The sequence below is a fragment of the Artemia franciscana genome, chromosome 4, assembly GCF_032884065.1.
Source record: "Artemia franciscana chromosome 4, ASM3288406v1, whole genome shotgun sequence".
NCBI lineage: Eukaryota > Metazoa > Arthropoda > Branchiopoda > Anostraca > Artemiidae > Artemia > Artemia franciscana.
The window spans coordinates 45604654-45627747 of NC_088866.1; the positions used below are offsets into that span (position 1 = coordinate 45604654).

The following is a 23094-nucleotide window of genomic DNA, read 5'->3' on the forward strand; positions in this document are numbered from 1 at the left end:
ATAATAACTATGTCTTTGGGGATGACTTACTCCCCCACAGTTCCTGGGGGAGGGGCTGCAAGTTACAAACTTCGACCAGTGTTTACATGTAATAATGGTTTTTGGGAAGTGTACAGACGTTTTCAGGGGGATTTTTTTGGTTTTGGGGGTAGGGTTGGGGGAGGGGGCTATGTGGGAGGATCTTTCCTTGGAGAAATATGTCATGGGGGAAGAAAAATTCAATGAAAAGGGCGCAGGGCGCAGGACGAATCTGGTCACGTTAGAAAAAAAACGTCAAATTCAGAGCTTAATGTACAATGCTGGGTGTTCGGAACCTCTCTATTATGGAGTATAATTTGAAAATAACACAACTATACGAGCGATAAAACCTATATACCACAACCATAACTCAACTAACGAAAGAACTGCTAAGAGATAAACACAACTGTAAAGCGAAAACAGGTGAAAACTAACGGGAAAATAAACGAACTAAGAGGTGGAAGGGGCCCAGAGAAAAAATACAATCGTTTTCCAATTTCGAGCCTAACTTCCGCCAAGGAGTAATAATGTCAGAAGCCCGGAAATACCGAACTATTTTCTTTTCAAACAGTTCGTGGTAACGAACTGTAGTAAGGAGCGACCCGGCTCAACAGTAGACGAAACTCTAAAAAACGGAATTTTGATGCTAAAATATACATCAAAAGAATCAGAGTTTTATGCTGATTTCAAATATGTACGTTTCATCAAATTTAGTCTTTGTCATCAAAAGTTACGAGCCTGAGAAAATTTGCCTTATTTTAGAAATAGGGGGAAACACCCCCTAAAAGTCACAGAATCTTAACGAAAATCACAAAATGACATTCGGCGTATCAGAGAACCCTGTAGTAAAATTTACAAGCTCCTATCTACATAAATGTGGAATTTTGTATTTTTTCCAGAAGACAAATCACGGGTGCGTGTTTATTTGTTTGTTTGTTGTTTTTTTTTCCCCAGGGGTCATCGTATCGACCAAGTGGTCCTAGAGTATCGCAAGAGGGCTCATTCTGACGGAAATGAAAAGTTGTAGTCGCCTTTTTAAGTGACCAAAAAATTGGAGGGCACCTAGGCCCCCTCCCACGCTCATTTTTCTCCAAAGTCAACAGATCAAAAATTTTGAGATAGCCATTTTGTTCCGCATAGTCAAAAACCATAATAACTATGTCTTTGGGAATGACTTAATCCCCCAAAGTCCCTGGGGGAGGGACTGCAAGTTACAAACTTCGACCAGTGTTTACATATAATAATGGTTATTGGGAAGTGTACAGTCGGTTTCAGGGAATTTTTTTTTGGTTTTGGGGTGGGGTTAAGGGGAGGGGGCTATGTGGGAGGATCTTTCCATGGAGAAATATGTCATGGGGGAACAGAAATTCAATGAAAAGGACGCAGAAATTTCTAAAATTACTATAAAAAAAATGAAAAAATAAACATGGAAATTTTTTTTAATTGAAAGTAAAGAGTAGCATTGAAACATAAAACGAACAGAAATTATTACGCATATGAGGGGTTCTAAAAATACTTTAGCATAAAGAGCGAGGTATTTAGGAGGAGATAAATACCTCGCTCTTTATGCTATAGTATTTTTAGTAATTTCAACTATTTATTCTACGGCCTTTCTGATTCAGGGGTAATTCTTAAAGAATTGGGATAAAACTTACGATTTAGTGTAAAGAACGAGGTATTAACGAGGGTACAAACCCTCTCATATACATAATAAAAATTAAAGAATATAAAAGTTTGTTACGTAAGATAATTCTTAAGTTACATATATTTTTTGCTAATAGAAAAATTCGTTAAAAATAAAAATTTATAGTTGCCTTTTTATTTAACCGAAAAATTGCATGGCAACTAGGACTCCTTTCCCATCCCTTATTTCTCAAAATCGTCTGATCAAAACTAAGAGAAAGCCATTTAGCCAAAAAAGGAATTAATATGCAAATTTCATTTTAATAATTTATGTGTGGAGAGCCAAAATCAAACATGCATTAATTCAAAAACGTTTAGAAATTACATAAAAAAACTAGTTTTTTTAACTGAAAGTAAGGAGCGACATTAAAACTTAAAACGAACAGAAATTACTCCGTATATGAAATGGGTTGTCCCCTCCGCAATCCCTCGCTCTTTACGCCAAAGTTTGACTCTTCGCAACAATTCTGCTTTTTAATACAATTAAAAGCTTTAGCGTAAAGAGCGAGGGATGTAATGTTGGATTATGTAATCCAACTAAGGCCGGAAACATGTTGAAATGACATGCTACTTTTGTAGTGAGCCAAAAAGTTCTTTCGTTACCGGAGAAATAATCTGCTAAATATTGTAAATCGATAAAACAGTGTTAAATCAAGAAAAGACCTAGAGGATAGGCAAGGGGTAAAAGCTGTCCTTCCCCTTAGAAGATTAAAAATTTATAAACCGCAACATAAAAATAATATTGTGCTGATCTAACAAATACTCCCCCCCCATGGAGGGGGGTTCTGCTTGAAATAAAGTTTCCCTTGCAGCTACAAACGCCAGAGTACTAACCGGTTATTTTTTTGGGCGAACCAAAAAAATTATTTTGACACCTGATAATTAATCTTCTAATAGTTTGGTAACCAAAACAGTACTTACTGAACATGGGACTCGTGGGGGGGGGGTATGATCACTTCCCCCTTGAGGGACAAAAAATAAAATTATGAGGAACAAGCCGATAGTATTCTTAAGCAAAGCCCCCCCTCTCCTCCGGCATACGAATATTTTTTAAGCTAGCCTGCAACATAGAAAAAAAAATAGATAGTTAACCTAGATAAAACTCATCAGTAGTGAGTTTTACTGCTGATGATGGACACTGTATATGTGTTCGAAATATCCAGTTAAAAAATTTTATATTTGTTTCACTGTCAGTTAAAAAGTTTCGTCCCTATTTTGAACTATTATATTTTCGTAACAGTTAACCTTGCTAGTGTGCGGAATATCTTACATGTGAAGAATATTTTGGTTTCATAAAGATGATATTCTTCTACAAAAGTAAACTTGCTGTCGTTTCGTAGTCAAATAAAATTACGTATTCGAATCTGGTGAAAAACTAAAATGTAAAATGTGTCTGGATTTATGGTAGTTCCGTGTATTTGGCTTTCATTATTGGGTGTTTTAACTTGGGAAAATTGTAGTGAAATTTGTTTTCCAATATATTGGAGAATAATTATATATAAAATATATATATATATATATATATATATATATATATATATATATATATATATATATACATAAATATACATATATATATACACATGCATATATATATTATATATATATATATATATATATATATATATATATATATATATATATATATATATATATATATATATATATATATATATATGGGCACTAAAAGTTTACTAAAAACTTGAAATAATAATTTGTTTGTTTGTTACATTTTCAATACTATATTTCATTACTTGAAACTGATTGTAGTTCAAAATTGTTTGCATTTTGGTGCTTTGACATTTCTTCTTATATTAGCGAATATAAAATGATAAGTTTAAGGTATGTAAACACAAATGTGGCACCAAGTAGTACTCTACTGGGGTTAGACCCAAAACGCCTTCAATAAGACTTTAAGGGCAGAGTTACTACTTAAAATAATTTACCAAAGAAGTTTGTTGTTTTCCTTTGTTATGACTCCTTCGTTAATTTTGCGAAAACTTAGTGGAATTTATTCCAAAGATGTGTATATTATTTTTGATAAAAATTACTTATTTTTGCAGTAATGATGAAAATATGTACCTTTATTTTATATGGATCAACTGAAGTATTTTCCAAGGTACTTGTGTGTGCTTGGCATGCTACCTAAATTTGCGTTTTTTCTACTTACTGGAAGCACAGATTTTGCTTTAAGTAAGGTTTTAAAATCTTCCAGCCAGCTGTTGTGTCGCCACTGCGCAATGAGCCACCGCTTGTCGCCATGGCATGACTACCAGTGATGAGCTGCCATTGAGTTGCCACTACAGGATGATTAGCAAACAACAGCAAGACAGCGTACAACTTAACTCCGCATAAATTTTAAAAGTTTCCAAATTTCAAATCTGAAAGCTAAAGAGTTTAGGTGTAAATCATCAAGATTGATGTATTCGGGGCATCTACCTTGACTGGTTGTCAAATCTCAATAAATGTGGTCAAAAATGAAAATTTATTTCTACGTTGTGGTTTATTTCAGGTCCGATTACAGCCCAACCTTTTTAGGGGGAGGGGTCAAATATTAGGAGAAATACCCATGTTATCAAAATATCGTGGTATCATTCACAAGGTGAGAATGATAACAAAACATTGATGACATCTAAAAAAATGTGTATATTCTACCCTACTCTAAATAGAGTGTAAGTACTTGATTGATTTTGATTGCTTTTAAACCTTAATCTTGGTATGATCCAATAATGAACTGGAGGATTTGAAACACCTATGTAGCTTAACTGAATACATTCCTTAACTGCCAAAAAATGTTACGAACTACATTTAAAATCGTTACTTGGCTTCTTAAAAAAGAGAAAAAAACTTATCAATGTTACCTAAAATCTGGCAACTTGCAGCAGTGTTGCATGAGCAAACAAAAGAAAAGAAGAAACCAAATTTCGTTTTTTAGACTAAGTGCTCAGGTAACTCCAGATTCAAGCCCATTCGCTACTCCTGCCCACCACAGAGAAGTTGAAGTTTATATACCTGCTAATGTACACGATCCTTTGAACTTGAACCCTTTGCTGGAACAAGAAGAGGAAGTTACTGCTCCACCTGGACGACTTCGGAGTCAGTCGGATGGTGCTGCTACATTACCAGCCTCAACTGTGGTGAGTATCAAATTATAACATGGGTAGCTTCAAGGCCGTATCCAGAAGGGGGTTTGAGCCCCCCCAGAAATATTTGTCCGGCTCTTAAAAACGTAACAAAATGAACATAAATAAATTTTGATGCGTTTATAAAGTTGTTTCTCCAGAAATAAGTAGTAATGTGCTGGCAAATGAAAAGCTCTCACAGATGTAGACCAATGAAATTAGGGCCGACTTTTTACCATACAATTACAAAAAGTAATCTTTCTCTTTGTCAAAGCCTTCTTTTCTTTTTAAGAAAGGTTGTAAAAGTTTTTGAAAGTGCCATTCGTCATACAACAGTATTATAAGTGGTTTGTTGAACGGGAAAAATGGTTTATTCGCCTATTTTAGTGTTTCATGTTCATTTCTATAAGCATTTCTTTCAGTGATTTCATCTTCTGTAGGTTTTTTCGTAATCTAATCTTATTTAAGCTTATTTTTACTTCAAATGTTCCAATAGTAAATTTATAATAAGCTCAAGTTTAACATTAGCAAGAACGTATTCAGGATTTTGTTTTGGGGGGAGGGTTCACAAAAATAAAACTTAAAAAATGTATTAAAAAAATTTATATTCATTTTGGTTTGTCTTTACGAGTCTTACAAATATTTCGGGAGAGGGGGGTGATTCAAACCCCTTACCCCCTCCCCTGGATATGGCCTTTACTATTAGCGTAAATGTACTCCATCTTGGTGGGGATAGTTCCGAGTTTAGGTTCGTTTTGTTCAACTCAACCCAGCTCTAATTTTAGCCGAGTCTTAGCTTAATTGCCTTCTGGTTAATGATTTCTAGAGTCAATATTGGATCAATACATCCTTAGTTGTTGAAACTAAGCTTGAAACCAGCACTGTCCTTCTAGGACCTCTTCGGATTGACAGATCTGTTTCTATCGACCTCTGTTTTTGAATTAGTCAACCATGGATGCTTCAATGGTCCACTGTAAAAGACTGCCTTTATTGTAAATTAAATTTAAAGAAAAAGCTTTTTTTCAACTGAAAGTAATGAGCAACATTAAAACGAACATAAATTATTCTGTTTATGGGAGGGACTCCTCCTCAGTCCCTCACTCTTTACGTTAGTCTGTGACAAAAAGTCAAACTTTAGCGTAAAGAGCGAGAGATTGAGGAGAAGGCAGCCCTTTTCATTTACGGAATGATTCCTTTTCGTTTTGAGCGGTTATATCGCTCCTTACTTTATATCAAAAAACTTGTGTTTTGTTTTAACTTCCTATCGTTTTTAAATCTTGCCGGGAAATCCCCCTCCCCCTCTGCGGTGTATTTCCCCCGGAAACCTTCCTCCTCACAGACATTTCCCCTCGGAAAATCCCCTCTCAAAGATTCCCTGTATTTTTCCAATAGCAATGGGTAAATTGCAAATGGGTAATCCCAATAGCAAATGGGTAAATTGCATAACTTACATCTCCTTTCCCAGGGGCTGTTGGAGCAAGTCCTCCCCAGAAGCTATTAGCTATTGGATCTCCGCAACTATGCTAAACCAAATGGCTATCTGAAAATTGTGATTGGATGTTTTTGGGAGAAAACTGGATATGGGGGAGCTAGTTTCCTCCAATCTTTTGGTCACTAGAAAAGGACACTAGATCTTTTTATATCTGTTCAAATTAGCCCTCTCTCGATCTTCTAGGACCATTGGTTCGCCAGTATCTCCCTTGGAAAGAAACATACATCTGTGATCTTTCTTCTCGAATTTTGTTCTATAAAGTTCCACATTTTTGCAGATTAGAGCTTGAAACCTCTATAGGAAAGTTCTCTGATATGTTGAATCTATTGGAGTGATTAAATAAAAAAAAACTAGTTTTTTTTTACTGAAAGTAAGGAGCGACATTAAAACTTAAAACGAACAGAAATAACTCCGTATATGAAATGGGTTGTCCCCTCTGCAATCCCTCGCTCTTTACGCTAAAGTTTTTAATTGTTTTAAAAAGTAGAATTGTGGCAGAGTCAAACTTTAGCGTAAAGAGCGAGGGATTGCGGAAGGGACAACCCATTTTATATACGGAGTAATTTCTGTTCGTTTTAAGTTTTAATGTCGCTCCTTACTTTCAGTTAAAAAAAACTAATTTTTTTAATTTAATTTCTGAACGTTTTTGAATTGATGCATGTTTGATTTTGGCTCTCCGTACATGAATTATTAAAATAAAATTTGCATAATAATAATTTTTTTGGCTAAATGGCTTTCTCTTAGTTTTGATAAGAATATTTTGAGAAATAAGGGGTGGAGAAGGAGTCCTAGTTGCCCTCCAATTTTTCGGTTACTTAAAAAGGCAACTAGAACTTTTAATTTTTAACGAACGTTTTTATTAGTAAAAAATATACGTAACTTAAGAATTAACTTACGTAACAAACTTTTATATTCTTATATTTTTGATTATATATATGAGGGGGTTTGTCCCCTCGTTAATACCTCGCTCTTCACACTAAATCTTAAGTTTTGTCCCAATTCTTTAAGAATGACCCCTGAATCAGAAAGGCCGTAGAATAAATAGTTGAAATTACTAAAAATACTTAAGCATAAAGAGCGAAGTATTTATCTCCTCCTAAATACCTCGCTCTTTATGCTAAAGTATTTTTAGAACCCCTCATATGCGTAATAATCTCTGTTCGTTTTAAGTTTTAATGCTAATCCTTACTTTCAATTGAAAAAACTTTTTCATGTTTATATTTTCATTGTTTTTTTTTAATAGTAATGCTAGAAAGTCCTGCGCCCTTTTCATTGAATTTCTCTTTCCCCATGAAATATTCCTCCAAGGAAAGATCCTCCCACATAGCCCCCTCCCCTCAACTTCACACCCAAACCAAAAAAATCCCCCTGAAAACGTCGGTACACTTCCCAATAACCATTACTGTATGTAAACATTGGTCAAAGTTTGTAACTTGCAGCCCCTCCCCCAGGGACTGTGGGGGAGTAAGTCATCCCTAAAGACATAGTTATTATGGTTTTGGACTATGCGGAATAAAATGGCTATCTCAACATTTTGATCTGTTCACTTTGGGAAAAAAATTAGCGTGGGAGGGGGCCTAGGTGCCCTACAGTTTTTTTGGTCACTTAAAAAAGGCACTAGAACTTTTCATTTCCGTTAGAACTCTTGCAACGCTCTAGGACAACTTAGTCGATACGATGACCCCTGGGAAAAAACAACAAAAAAACAACAAAAAAACAACAAACAAACAAATAAACACGCACCCATGATCTGTCTTCTGGCAAAAAATACGAAATTCCACATTTTTGTAGGTTGGACCTTGAAATTTTTTCTATAGGGTTCTCTGATACGTTGAATGCGATGGTGTGATTTTCGTTAAGATCCTATGACTTTTAGGGGGTCTTTCCCCCTATTTTCCAAAATAAGGCAAATTTTCTCAGGCTCGTAACTTTTAATGACAAAGACTAAATTTGATGAAACGTATATATTTAAAATCAGCATAAAATTCCGATTCTTTTGATATATCTCTTAGCATCGAAGTTCCGTTTTTATGGCACTTGGTTTTAACCAAGTGACATGTAGTAATCGCAAATTCTGTCGGTCTGTCTGTCGGTCCCGGTTTTGCTACTTTAGGCACTTCCAGGTAAGCTAGGAGGATGGAATTTGGCAAGCGTATCAGGGACCGGACCACATTAAATTAGAGATTGTCGTTTTCCCGATTTGACCATCTCGGGGGGGGGGGGGGAGTGGGGTGCCGGTTAATTCGGAAAAAATAGAAAAAATGAAGTATTTTCAACTTATGAGCGGGTGATGGGATCTTAATGAAATTTGATGTTTGGAATGATATTGTGTCTCAGAGCTCTTATTTTAAATCCCGACCGGATCTGGTGACATTGGGGGGGAGTTGGGAGGGGGAAACCTAAAACTTGGAAAACACTTAGAGTGGAGGGATCGGGATGAAACTTGGTGGGAAAAATAAACACAAGTCCTAGATACATGATTGACATAAACGGAATGGATCTGCTCTCTTTGGGGTAGTTGGGGGGGGGTTATTTCTTAAAAATTAGAAAAAATGAGGTATTTTTAACTTACGAACGGGTGATCGGATCTCAATGAAATTATATATTTAGAAGGATATCGTGTCTCAGAGCTCTAATTTTAAACCCGATTGGATCTAGTGACATTGGGGGGGGGGTTGGGAGGGGGAAACCTAAAACTTGGAAAACACTAAGAGTGGAGGGATCGGGATGAAACTTGGTGGGAAAAATAAGCACAAGTCCTAGATACATGATTGACATAACCGGAACGGATCCGCTCTCTTTGGGGTAGTTGGGGGAGGGGTTCATTCTGAAAAATTAGAAAAAATGAAGTATTTTTAAATTGCGAAAGGGTGATCGGATCTCAATGAAATTTGATGTTTAGAAGGATATCGTTTCTCAAAGCTCTTATTTTAAATCCTGACCGGATCTGGTGACATTGGGGGAAGTTTGGGGTGGGGGAACCTAAAATCATGGAAAACGCTTAGATTGGAGGGTTCGGGATGAAACTTGGTGGGAAAAATAAGCAGAAGTCTTACATACGTGATTTACATAATTGAAACGGATCCGCTCTATTGGGGGGGGGGGTTTAATTCTGAAAAATAAGAAAAAAATGATGTATTTTTAACTTAAGAAGGAGTGATCAGATCTTCATGAAACTTCATATTAAGAAGGACCTCGTAACTCAGATCTCTTATTTTAAATCTCAACCGGATCAAGCGTAATTGGGGGGGGGGCAGTTGGGGGGACCGGAAATATTAGAAAATACTTAAAGGACCGGATCTGCTCTCTTTGTTGGAATTGGGGGGGGGGGGTAATTTTGAAAAGTGAGGTATTTGTAACTTACGAAAGGGTGACCAGATCTTAATGAAATTTGATATTTAGAAGGATCTTGACCTTTAAAGTTCTAATTTTAAATTCCGACCAGATCCTGTGACATTAGAGGGAGTTGGAGGGGGAAACCGGAATTCTTGGAAAACGTGAAAATTGGGGTATTTTTATCTTACGAATAAATGATCGGATCTTAATGAAATTTGATTTTTAGAAGGAATTCATGTGTCAGAGGTCTTATTTCAAATCCCGACCAGATCTTTTGACATTGGGGGGAGTTGGAGGGGGAAATCCTGGAAAAACACTTGGTGTGGAGGAATTGGGATGAAGCTTGGTGGATAGAATAAACAAATGTCCTTGATACGTGATTGACAGAATTGTACTGGATTTGCTCTCTTTGGGGGATTTGTGGGGAGGGGTTCAGTGATTTTTTTCGAGTTTGGTGCTTCTGGACGTGCTAGGACGATGAAAATTGGTAGGCGTGTCAGGGAGCTGCACAATTTGACTTGATAAAGTCGTTTTCCCTGATTCGACGATTTGGGGGGCTAAAGGGAGAGAAAAAATTAGGTATTTATAACTTACGAGTGGGAGATCGGATCTTAATGAATTTTGATATTTAGAAGGACATTGTGACTCAGAGCTCTTATTTTAAATCCTGACCGGCATTAAGCATCTTATTTTCCTTTTTAAATCAATCTATTGATTCATAGAATTTTGTTAGAGCTCATACCATATGATCTCTTGGCTCTTAGCTCTTCTCGCCTCGTCACAAGTGCCATATGAGCTCTTAGCTCTTGTTTAGAGTTTCGTTTACTAGTAAGCCTGGTCGTTCCTTACTACAGTTCGCTACCACGAACTGTTTGATTTACGTTAAGTTACTCGAGTTTTTGTGGATGTTTCTTCCCTTTTCCGAAGTTAGGCAATATTTCTTTGGCTCATAGTTTTTGATGGGTAACATTAAAAATTTTCGGTTCACTGTTTTTGAAAGTGGGTGACCCCTCACCTTTGCTCGTGCCAAATATCCGAAACTAGTCTTTGACTCATGGAAGCCAAAACTGGCTGCAGCAATTTAAACAACAGTATGTTAAGAAGCATAAATCACGCAAATGGACAAATTGAAAAATGATGTGCTTTGGATTGTTTCACGCGGTATCAATTCACGAGAATATAGGGGAGAGGATTAAAATGTACTTGTCAAAATCCAGGAGGGCAATTTTTTCGATAAAAACACCAAAAAGAGGCATTTTTTAAAATCTGGGGAACAACAGCTCCTCTATGCTACCTCCCTGCCCCCTCCTCTTCCTTCCATAATTGACGTTGCTGGTTTGCTCCGGATATTATACGTAAAAAAAGCATAACAAAGGCTTCCAATTCCCAATATTCTTGCGAGTGAGAAAGGAGAAAATATAAAATAAAGAAAACACTTTTTCGAATGCTGACGAATGGTCTGCGCCACACCCGTACGGATATCATGATTTGATGCCTTCGGCCAGGAATGTAATGGGTTGCTTGGGGGGAAATCATCATAAAATAGGAAAAAGGGGAGTGACGAAGCGATGAATTCAATTTTTTAATTGAATTTATTAAAAAAAAGAACAAACCAATATATAAATATTTAACAAAAGCCCGCATTATACTTACAAAAACAACGAATAGTTGCTAATTTTAAGTTTTTGAAGCAAAAGCTAAGTTTTACAAAGGTTATCACTATTACTGTATCTTAAATTGTGCATACTAGTAGTATCCCTGTATGCACATCGATCATAGCCCTATCCCGGTGTACTAACGGAGTTATATCCCTCTTATCCCTTCAATAAATACTAGTGCAGCCCTATCCTAATCTGTTGTTGGAGTTGCTAGTCTCTCGTATCCAGCTTAAAAACTTCTACGATATTTAACATTTCTCCAGAAACAATATATTCTCGGTGAAACTCTTCAATCGATATAACAAGAGCCCATAGTGTTATATCAATTCCCGGTTGATAAGGCAATTTCTGGAACCATTATTGTCTGAGTTTCGTTTACCAAGTATGTTATGCAATAATTGAATTGAGTTTGAAGCGACATGATGTCTAATAAACTAAGTTTTAGACATAGATACTGTTTCAGTCCATGCTCCGATATACTGTTGGAGTTGCTAAAACTTTTTTTGACATCATTCCAAGAATATGCATCCTGGTTTCTGAGAATTTCTTGGCAGGTTTCTGAGAATTCGAAGAATGATGCGTTATGTGGTAGTGCATAATCATTCATGTTGCCAGTGAAACAGTACAATAGACCTTGTGATAGCCCTCATATCTGGTGAGATAGCAGCTGAGTAAACAACATTTTTAGCTTCTAAGTAGTTTCCATTGATTTAAAGAAATTTATAGGTATTATTGGGACTTATAATTTTTTTTCTTTGGACTTAAATTTTTAGGGAGTTAAGTCGGGACGCCGAGAATTTCTTTGTATGTTTACGGGAATTTCAAGAATGATGCAATATCTAGTATTTTGTAATTTCATGTTGTTATTGAAACGAAATAATACTATTGGAGTTGCTTACGCTTTTTTGGTATCATTCCAAGAATATGCATCCTGGTTTCCGAGAATTTCTTAGCTTGTATCTGAGAATTTCAAGAATGATACTTTATCTGATATTGTGTAATCATTCATGTTGTCAGTGAAACAATACAATACATCCTGTGATAGCCATCTTATCTGGTCTTTGTTTTGGGATACCGAGAATTTATAGAATGATACATAATCTGATATTGGGTAATTGCTCACGTTATCAGTGGAACAACACAATACATCCTGTGACAGCCGTCATATCTTGTCTTTTGAGATTTCAACTGAGTCAACATTAGCTTTAGCTTCTAAGCCGTTTTCTATTGATTCTATGGTTGTTTTGGGACTATTGTTTTTACATAGTATTTTTTGGGAACTTGCGTTGAATTTTAAGATTTTTTCTCGTTTTCCGTAACATGAATGATTACACAGTACCAGATAACGTATTATTCTTGAAATTATCGGAAACATGACAAGAAATTCTCGGAAACCAGGATGCATGTTATTGGAATGATGCCAAAAAAGGTGTTAGCAACTCCAATAATACATCGAAGTATGGCCTGCAACAGTATCTGTGTCTCAAAAGATCAGACGTGAGGGCTGTCACAGGATGTACTATATCGTTTCACTGACAACATAAGTAGTTACGCAAAACCGGATAATGCACCATTCAGGAAATTTTCGGTATTATATCAGAAAATTTTTGTCATTCCAAAATAATTCCAAGTCCCCAAAAAGTCCAAAAACAAAAATTCTAAATCCAAAAACTATTTGTTCCATAATAATTCGAAGTTCCAAGGAAATTCTACTTCCCAAGAAAATTCTAAGTCACAAAATATCCTGTCCGAAAAAAATTGTGTTGAAAAAAGGTTGCAAAAAATTTCAAAGTAAAAAAGGGGAGGGGTGAAAACTTGTGGGAGGGTAACGGGTATTGGGGCCCTGGTGGTGGCATTCTGTTCTTGTTCTTGGGCTAGCTTGTGTGCTAGCCCCGTAATGGAAAACCTATGTGCTCAGGACCATTACATTACAATAAATATAACTGGTTGGTTGTAATCATCGTCAATTATCAATAACGGGCTCGATACCATTATAGTACAAAAAAAAACTGGAACAGAATGTGGGGATCCAAGCTTGTGCGCTAGCCCCGTAATGGAAAACCTATGTGCTCAGGACCATTACATTACAATAAATATAACTGGTTGGTTGTATTCATAGTCAATTATCAATAACGGGCTCGATACCATTATAGTACAAAAAAACTTCTAAAGATTGTGTATTACAATCCATGTCGAAACGTCGTTTGCTAGACATCATGTCACTTCAATTATTGAATAACGTAATTGGCAAACGAACCTTAGATAATGATGGTTCCAGAAATATTCTTAACAACCGGAAAGGAATACATAATACCAGATGCTCTACAGATCCGATGTGTCCAATACCACTTTGGTATATACGTGTGCTCGATATGATGGATTTGTTTCAGAAAGCATATCTGGTTGGTATTTCTTCGAATTTTCCTTATCAACTGGAAATTGTGATAACACCATCTGTGTCATAGGAATGATGGGATACTGTGCGCTTAAAGTAATAAGATGCCTGTGCGCTTAAACTGCATACAGAGATACTACTCATGATAAACTGAAAGTGAGAATAATTGTAAACCCCGTTGTTATATTTTGACTTTTCGAGATTTTAGAAATACGGAACTGTTTTTGACTTGCAAGTTCAGTTTTTGTCTTTGTTTTTAGGCGTTCTCTGATTCCAAAAAGAAAGTTTCCCCGAACAGTGTTAAATTGTTACCCAGTGACGATCAAAAGGAAGGAGAGAAAGAATTCCACCGAGCCGGAGCCGCTCGAGATGAAATCGTAAGCCCTGTCGTCCCACAATCAAATGTTATAAATGTCAGTACTAATATTAGACAGAAGAAAAAAGTTTTTTTATATGGAAACTATAATCGATATTACGGCTATCGAAATCCAAACCAAGAGCAGGATCCTCGACTTAAAGTCTTAAAAGCGGAAGACTTCGAAAACAAAACAGTTTTAGATATTGGTTGCAATATTGGACATATAACGTGGTGTATTGCACGGGACTTTCGCCCAAGGCAGGTGACAGGCATTGATATTGACCAGGAGTTGATTGGGATTGCTCGGAAAAATGCCAAGTATTATGCAAAAGATTTTAATTTTAAAAAGATTGAAAATCTTTATGGCCGTACAAGAAGGAAGGAGAAAATTGAGACTGACAAAGTGTTTCCCTACAACATTACATTTGCATCTGTAAGTTTTTGCTGCTCTTCCTCTCTCTCTCTCTCCCCCCTCTCTCTCTTTCTCTCTTTCTCTCTCTCTCTCTCCCTCCCTCCCTCTCTCTCTCTCTCTCTCTCTCTCTCTCTCTCTCTCTCTCTCTCTCTCTCTCTCTCTCTCACACATCACCATCAGTCATCGTAAATAAACTAATTCATAATGTTGAATGAAGACGAAAATTCGTCTTCTGATCAAGTGTGTGAGGTTTTCTAGGAAAAGTGCATTAATTTATTGTTATAAAACTTTAATTGATGATCGGTTTTGTTGCTGCTAAATTGACTTTTTCATAGCCTGATATAATCTTGCGTATTATAAAATTGTTCGGACTGCCTACATTAGGGACAAAATATATTATGTGAGGTTACATAACGTAGCGTAAGATGTTATGTAATCTTATGGAACGAATTTTTTCGGTAAGATAGTTTCAGGTAGGTTTGAGGTCAACGTGGGATTCTATTTTATTTAATGAGAAATTCAGCGTAATCATTTCAAAATAAGATTTATGGACGACTCATTAATAAATTTTGAAGACAAATTAGTAAACTTTTCCCAGGAAAAAAAGTAAACGCCTTTCCAAAAAACTAAATTTTTTTGCTATATCGCTGTCTAAAATATTTTAAAGTGACAATTTGCTTAGATATAAAGAAATATACGAGCACCAAAAGTTACTTTTAAAATTCTGACTTTAAAATTCTGACTGAATCAGTGATATAAATTACTATCATGTGGATAAGGAAGCTGCCCCTTTCTTATGCCTTCACATCTAATTTCTCCTCAGATTCTTGTTTGCCTTCCGCATTAAATCAAAGTATAAACAATTTCTAGTTATTTGTGTGATTACGATTTTCTATATAATTTTTTATTTTGTATAAATGTATACAATTCAAATTATAGTTATATGTGTGATCATGATTAAAGTTTGACTAATTCTACCCTTGGTTGGATTTTTGCTTGTTGACTAATTTGTCTATTTATTGTAAAATGAGTTGATTTCCTTCAGGGTTATTTTTTTACCATATAAACCAATAACACGTATTATATCGCTGTAGAAGTAGCAACTATGGAATTTACGCACAAGGTCCAAATTTATCCTCTTTTTTGTTGTAACCTAAAGTCAAAATTAGGCCATGTTAAACGGCTATCAAATTAAAAGTCGTTAACTCCATAGTATTGTTTTCTCTGAAGCCGGATCTTAAACATCGGAAGCTCAGAATTTTTTTATAACGCAAGTTTAAAAAATTAAATGAGCAGGTAGATTGAAGGATTCGCAAATGAGCTTTTCCAATGAGATGGAGCTACAAACAGTTTTCTGGGACGGGCGGAAGTTTGAATATAAACAGCTTTTTTCACCGTGAAATCTGTTAGTTTTTCCTGTATGCTAAAAAATTTGGCGCTTGTAAATATTTGCTCTTCCATGGAAAAGTACTTCCTCTGTGTAGTTTTCCTTTGGTAGATTTAATGGAAATCATTCCAAAAATTTATGTTGGCTCAACTTTCCTACTCAGAATGAAGGAACCAATTCAATGCCACTGCTACTACTTCTGCTTACAACTCACTTTTGCACCGAGTTGCAAGTGACCAGCAATGCTGCCAACGTTTCATTTCCATCATCTATTCAAAGCTTCACTTTTTACTCCCTTTTCATTAAATTTCAATTTGCTTTAAATCCATCCCTATATCCTCATTCCACCCCATTTGGGAACGACCTGCTTTTCGTTGTGTACTTGATATATGGCCCTAAAGCTGAATACTCAAAAGTGAGAATTGGGTCGGTACCCCCAGTACCGACCCAGTACCCCTATTACTTTAAGCACACAGGTATCCTATTACTTTAGGCACAGAGGTATCCTATTGCTTTAAGCGTCATGTAGCGTCTTTATGTAACTATGCCATCATTCCAAGCGCACAGTATCCCTCTATCTCAGCCTAATATTTTGATATAAGAAGGTGACTGTTTCATTAGATGAATTGAACTTAATCTAAGAGAATGTCTAATAAAAGGAATCTTAACAAGGACTCTAATGTACAAGAGGTTTGTGATATATATATATATATATATTTTTGTCGTGTGCTGAGCGGATGGGGACTGTTTCCTACCCAGTTTCAGTTTATCAAATGACATTTATAGTCCCTTTTATTTACCGAATTAATATGTATAGTTTTAAAATCACCCGTCCCTACTATCTATTTTTGAGCTATGGAATTCAGTTCGTGGAATGTTTTGAACCTGGACCTTTGGAGATAATAAAGAACAATAACAAATCTAAAAAGAGCTTTTACTAAATTTTGTGTCTTTGTACATATATCTATATATATAAAAATAAGTTGTCTGTGTGTGTGTGTCGAGTGACGTCATGTGTGTGTGTCGACTGACGTCATGTTTGTCGACTGACGTCATTATAAGGGTTGAGCTGTATGCGTCATGAAGTTGTTTGTCGACTTACGTCATGTTTGTCAACTGATGAAATTACATACCGGGACAACAGGACACAAATGACGACCGGGACACAGGGAATATAAATGACGACCGGGAACCTCAAAGAGAAATTACAGACTGGGACACCCGGACACAAATCACGACCGGGACATAGGGAATATAAATGACGATCGGGACACAGGGACACAACTACAACGGGGACGCCGGGGGCACAGGCGGGATATATAAATGACGACCGGGACACAGGGGTTGTTCGAATAGAAATTACAGACTGGGACACCGGGACACAAATGACGACCGGGACACAGGGAATATAAATGACGACCGGGACACTCAAAGAGAAATTACAAACTGAGACACCGGGACACAAATGACGACCGGGACACAGGGAATATAAATGACGACCTGGACACAGGGACACATCATTAGAATAATGAGGTATAGATCTGAGTGCGGATTGTTTTTCCCATGGACAATTATATGTTGCATGTTCAAGAGTCAGTAAACCTGACAATCTGTTTATGTGCACAGACAATGGGACAGCGAAGAATGTTGTATGTTCGCATGTTTTACGTAGTTAAAAACATATATATATATATATATATATATATATATATATATATATATATATATATATATATATATCTATTCACAGGTGGGACACAGGGACACAACTACAATGGCGCGTAACTAATATGGTGCGTAACGACTTACGCGCGCGGGGGGCTTGGGGGGGGGTGCGAAGCGCCCCACCAACTAGTGATTTATAATTATTAGTTTTAAAAGACACCCCTCCCTACTAGTTATTCCTAAATTTTTGTATTCGGTCCAACGAACTTAAATTTTATTATTGAACCCAAGCCTTAAATTTAACATAAGTAGAATAAATGCACTTATAGCAAAAATTAACTTGTGATATTTTTCAAAATACGAAACGAGGATGATACAAATATTTAAGTCGTCATTTTGTCTATGAGAAAAATAATGTCTTAGTTTTTTTGTTGAACTGGAATTGAAATTTTTAAATATACTTATTTATTTTTAAATATTATTTAAATAAAATATTATTATTATTTTTGTTATTAAACTATTATAAATAAAATAATATCATTTTTAAATATTACTTATTTTTAACTATACTAAATTTATTAAATATTCTTATAGCAATAAAAGAAACTATACATCTAGCAAACTCGGTTATCACATTTATTTTTTATTCTAGACTGATGCAAATCAACTGAAAAGACGGCGGTATGACGAACTTGTATTTGAATATTTTTTATTTGGTGATGAGGATGTGAAGTCCCTTGACCACATAGATACGACAATGCTAAATCCTTTATTGCTAGACACACACACACACACACACAATCAAAATATTCTTTTTGGGGTTAATAAAAAACCATACCATCTGAAAAAAGAAAAAAATAGCTTCTCATTTATTTTTAGGTTAACCTATCGGCACTATCGTCGCCAACAACCCAAGGGGCCAGCAATCTCTTTGACGGCATGGAGATAACCCTATCACCACTGCAATTTCAGGTTGATCTCCATGTCGAGTCACATGAAAACCCAGATTGGCTCGATAAGTTTTTGTCGGATTGTTTCGGTGCTGTAAATAATGATACACTTGCAAATACCTTAACAAGGGGTTTGGCTCAATAATCTACCTTTGAACCCCAAAGTGTCTCAGAGAATGTTTTTGCTTGAGTTGATTGTCTCAGATCAGATACACTCGAGGATATGTTGTGTGAGCAGGGGGATTTCACACCGCGAAATATCCTTACCGTCCACAATAAAGGGAGACAAATTGGCACGGGACATGAAATTCCCATAACGCCCCTTGTTTTACCTGATCTTCATTTAACCGACTGTGCCTTGAACAATGTATATGTTTATAGTGCTGAGTTTGGGGATCCATTTAATTCGCTGATGGTGGGTAGTATCATGGTGGATCCGTTTGACATGGTGCACTCCTGTGTGGGCAAAACTCGATCCCTTCTTGAAAGAGTGATTCTGTAGGAGAGTAGGAGGGATGGTATTGAGGCTTCCTTCGCACAAAAAATTAATTTTTAAATGAAAAGGCGGATGAGGTGCATTCGTGTTACGAACAAACTGAAATATTACCGCTTCATATCGACTTGTATAGTTTTTTGGGTGTATATGGATTAGTTGGATAGTATTGTAAAAAAAAAATTAGATAATTATAGTGAGAGGGGTAGTGGGTCGACGGTTTTATATATTGAGAGTTTAGATGTTAATGTTGGTAAATTTAAAAAGAATTTTTCTAAGAGTATGGAGGGAGGAGTATAAAATACAATGTGGATTTAAAGGTGTGTTGAGGTATACAACGCTTTCGTTTCGATACAGGGCTTCAGTGCTTCAAATATTCAGTCTTTGTGACAGTTAACAAACCCCTGCAAAAAAGCTAGCAAGACAAAGCTGGAAGATTTTGCAGTTAATGGGAGCTCAAAATTGCCTAAAGTAGATTTTACTTCTTTAAATGGTCAGTATCCAGTAACACTTAAAGAGATAAATATTTTTGAGTGGGCTAATGAACAATTAAAGATTGACGATACTGTTTTACAATATGATACATAATTTGAGAAGGGCAAGCGCAGTAATAGAAAGGGGGTAATATATCTAGTGAAGGCTCCATCCATAGAATCGGTGAAACACTGGTTATGGCTTCTTTACATGCCTGCTCTCTCCCTCCCTCCCTCTCTCTCTCTCTCTCTCTCTCTCTCTCTCTCTCTCTCTCTCTCTCACACATCACCATCAGTCATCGTAAATAAACTAATTCATAATGTTGAATGAAGACGAAAATTCGTCTTCTGATCAAGTGTGTGAGGTTTTCTAGGAAAAGTGCATTAATTTATTGTTATAAAACTTTAATTGATGATCGGTTTTGTTGCTGCTAAATTGACTTTTTCATAGCCTGATATAATCTTGCGTATTATAAAATTGTTCGGACTGCCTACATTAGGGACAAAATATATTATGTGAGGTTACATAACGTAGCGTAAGATGTTATGTAATCTTATGGAGCGAATTTTTTCAGTAAGATAGTTTCAGGAAGGTTTGAGGTCAACGTGGAATTCTATTTTATTTAATGAGAAATTCAGCGTAATCATTTCAAAATAAGATTTATGGACGACTCATTAATAAATTTTGAAGACAAATTAGTAAACTTTTCCCAGGAAAAAAAGTAAACGCCTTTCCAAAAAACTAAATTTTTTTGCTATATCGCTGTCTAAAATATTTTAAAGTGACAATTTGCTTAGATATAAAGAAATATACGAGCACCAAAAGTTACTTTTAAAATTCTGACTTTAAAATTCTGACTTTAAAATTCTGACTGAATCAGTGATATAAATTACTATCATGTGGATAAGGAAGCTGCCCCTTTCTTATGCCTTCACATCTAATTTTTCCTCAGATTCTTGTTTGCCTTCCGCATTAAATCAAAGTATAAACAATTTCTAGTTATTTGTGTGATTACGATTTTCTATATAATTTTTTATTTTGTATAAATGTATACAATTCAAATTATAGTTATATGTGTGATCATGATTAAAGTTTGACTAATTCTACCCTTGGTTGGATTTTTGCTTGTTGACTAATTTGTCTATTTATTGTAAAATGAGTTGATTTCCTTCAGGGTTATTTTTTTACCATATAAACCAATAACACGTATTATATCGCTGTAGAAGTAGCAACTATGGAATTTACGCACAAGGTCCAAATTTATTCTCTTTTTTGTGGTAACCTAAAGTCAAAATTAGGCCATGTTAAACGGCTATCAAATTAAAAGTCGTTAACTCCATAGTATTGTTTTCTCTGAAGCCGGATCTTAAACATCGGAAGCTCAGAATTTTTTTATAACGCAAGTTTAAAAAATTAAATGAGCAGGTAGATTGAAGGATTCGCAAATGAGCTTTTCCAATGAGATGGAGCTACAAACAGTTTTCTGGGACGGGCGGAAGTTTGAATATAAACAGCTTTTTTCACCGTAAAATCTGTTAGTTTTTCCTGTATGCTAAAAAATTTGGCGCTTGTAAATATTTGCTCTTCCATGGAAAAGTACTTCCTCTGTGTAGTTTTCCTTTGGTAGATTTAATGGAAATCATTCCAAAAATTTATGTTGGCTCAACTTTCCTACTCAGAATGAAGGAACCAATTCAATGCCACTGCTACTACTTCTGCTTACAACTCACTTTTGCACCGAGTTGCAAGTGACCAACAATGCTGCCAACGTTTCATTTCCATCATCTATTCAAAGCTTCACTTTTTACTCCCTTTTCATTAAATTTCAATTTGCTTTAAATCCATCCCTATATCCTCATTCCACCCCATTTGGGAACGACCTGCTTTTCGTTGTGTACTTGATATATGGCCCTAAAGCTGAATACTCAAAAGTGAGAATTGGGTCGGTACCCCCAGTACCGACCCAGTACCCCTATTACTTTAAGCACACAGGTATCCTATTACTTTAGGCACAGAGGTATCCTATTGCTTTAAGCGTCATGTAGCGTCTTTATGTAACTATGCCACCATTCCAAGCGCACAGTATCCCTCTATCTCAGCCTAATATTTTGATATAAGAAGGTGACTGTTTCATTAGATGAATTGAACTTAATCTAAGAGAATGTCTAATAAAAGGAATCTTAACAAGGACTCTAATGTACAAGAGGTTTGTGATATATATATATTTTTGTCGTGTGCTGAGCGGATGGGGACTGTTTCCTACCCAGTTTCAGTTTATCAAATGACATTTATAGTCCCTTTTATTTACCGAATTAATATGTATAGTTTTAAAATCACCCGTCCCTACTATCTATTTTTGAGCTATGGAATTCAGTTCGTGGAATGTTTTGAACCTGGACCTTTTGGAGATAATAAAGAACAATAACAAATCTAAAAAGAGCTTTTACTAAATTTTGTGTGTTTGTACATATATCTATATATATAAAAATAAGTTGTCTGTGTGTGTGTGTCGAGTGACGTCATGTGTGTGTGTGTGTCGACTGACGTCATGTTTGTCGACTGACGTCATTATAAGGGTTGAGCTGTATGCGTCATGAAGTTGTTTGTCGACTTACGTCATGTTTGTCAACTGATGAAATTACATACCGGGACAACAGGACACAAATGACGACCGGGACACAGGGAATATAAATGACGACCGGGAACCTCAAAGAGAAATTACAGACTGGGACACCCGGACACAAATCACGACCGGGACATAGGGAATATAAATGACGATCGGGACACAGGGACACAACTACAACGGGGACGCCGGGGGCACAGGCGGGATATATAAATGACGACCGGGACACAGGGGTTGTTCGAATAGAAATTACAGACTGGGACACCGGGACACAAATGACGACCGGGACACAGGGAATATAAATGACGACCGGGACACTCAAAGAGAAATTACAAACTGAGACACCGGGACACAAATGACGACTGGGACTCAGGGAATATAAATGACGACCTGGACACAGGGACACATCATTAGAATAATGAGGTATAGATCTGAGTGCGGATTGTTTTTCCCATGGACAATTATATGTTGCATGTTCAAGAGTCAGTAAACCTGACAATCTGTTTATGTGCACAGACAATGGGACAGCGAAGAATGTTGTATGTTCGCATGTTTTACGTAGTTAAAAACATATATATATATATATATATATATATATATATATATATATATATATATATATATATATATATATATATATATATATATATATATATATATATATATATATATATATATATCTATTCACAGGTGGGACACAGGGACACAACTACAATGGCGCGTAACTAATATGGTGCGTAACGACTTACGCGCGCGGGGGGCTTGGGGGGGGGGTGCGAAGCGCCCCACCAACTAGTGATTTATAATTATTAGTTTCAAAAGACACCTCTCCTTACTAGTTATTCCTAAATTTTTGTATTCGGTCCAACGAACTTAAATTTTATTATTGAACCCAAGCCTTAAATTTAACATAAGTAGAATAAATGCACTTATAGCAAAAATTAACTTGTGATATTTTTCAAAATACGAAACGAGGATGATACAAATATTTAAGTCGTCATTTTGTCTATGAGAAAAATAATGTCTTA

At 36.0% G+C, this 23094-nt stretch overlaps 1 protein-coding gene across 4 annotated transcripts in view; it reads left to right on the top strand.

Moving 5' to 3' along the window:
- The window catches only part of LOC136026495 (7SK snRNA methylphosphate capping enzyme-like), a 69800-nt gene that overhangs the window by 10924 nt on the left and 35782 nt on the right, over window positions 1–23094 (top strand). For 3 of the 4 annotated variants that reach the window (XM_065703117.1, XM_065703119.1, XM_065703118.1), the window contains exons 3-4: window positions 4637–4838; window positions 13965–14495. In XM_065703117.1, the coding sequence (XP_065559189.1) occupies window positions 4637–4838; window positions 13965–14495 (733 nt within the window). The remainder of the gene's footprint in view (window positions 1–4636; window positions 4839–13964; window positions 14496–23094) is intronic. The other variant, XM_065703120.1, reaches the window with a different exon arrangement.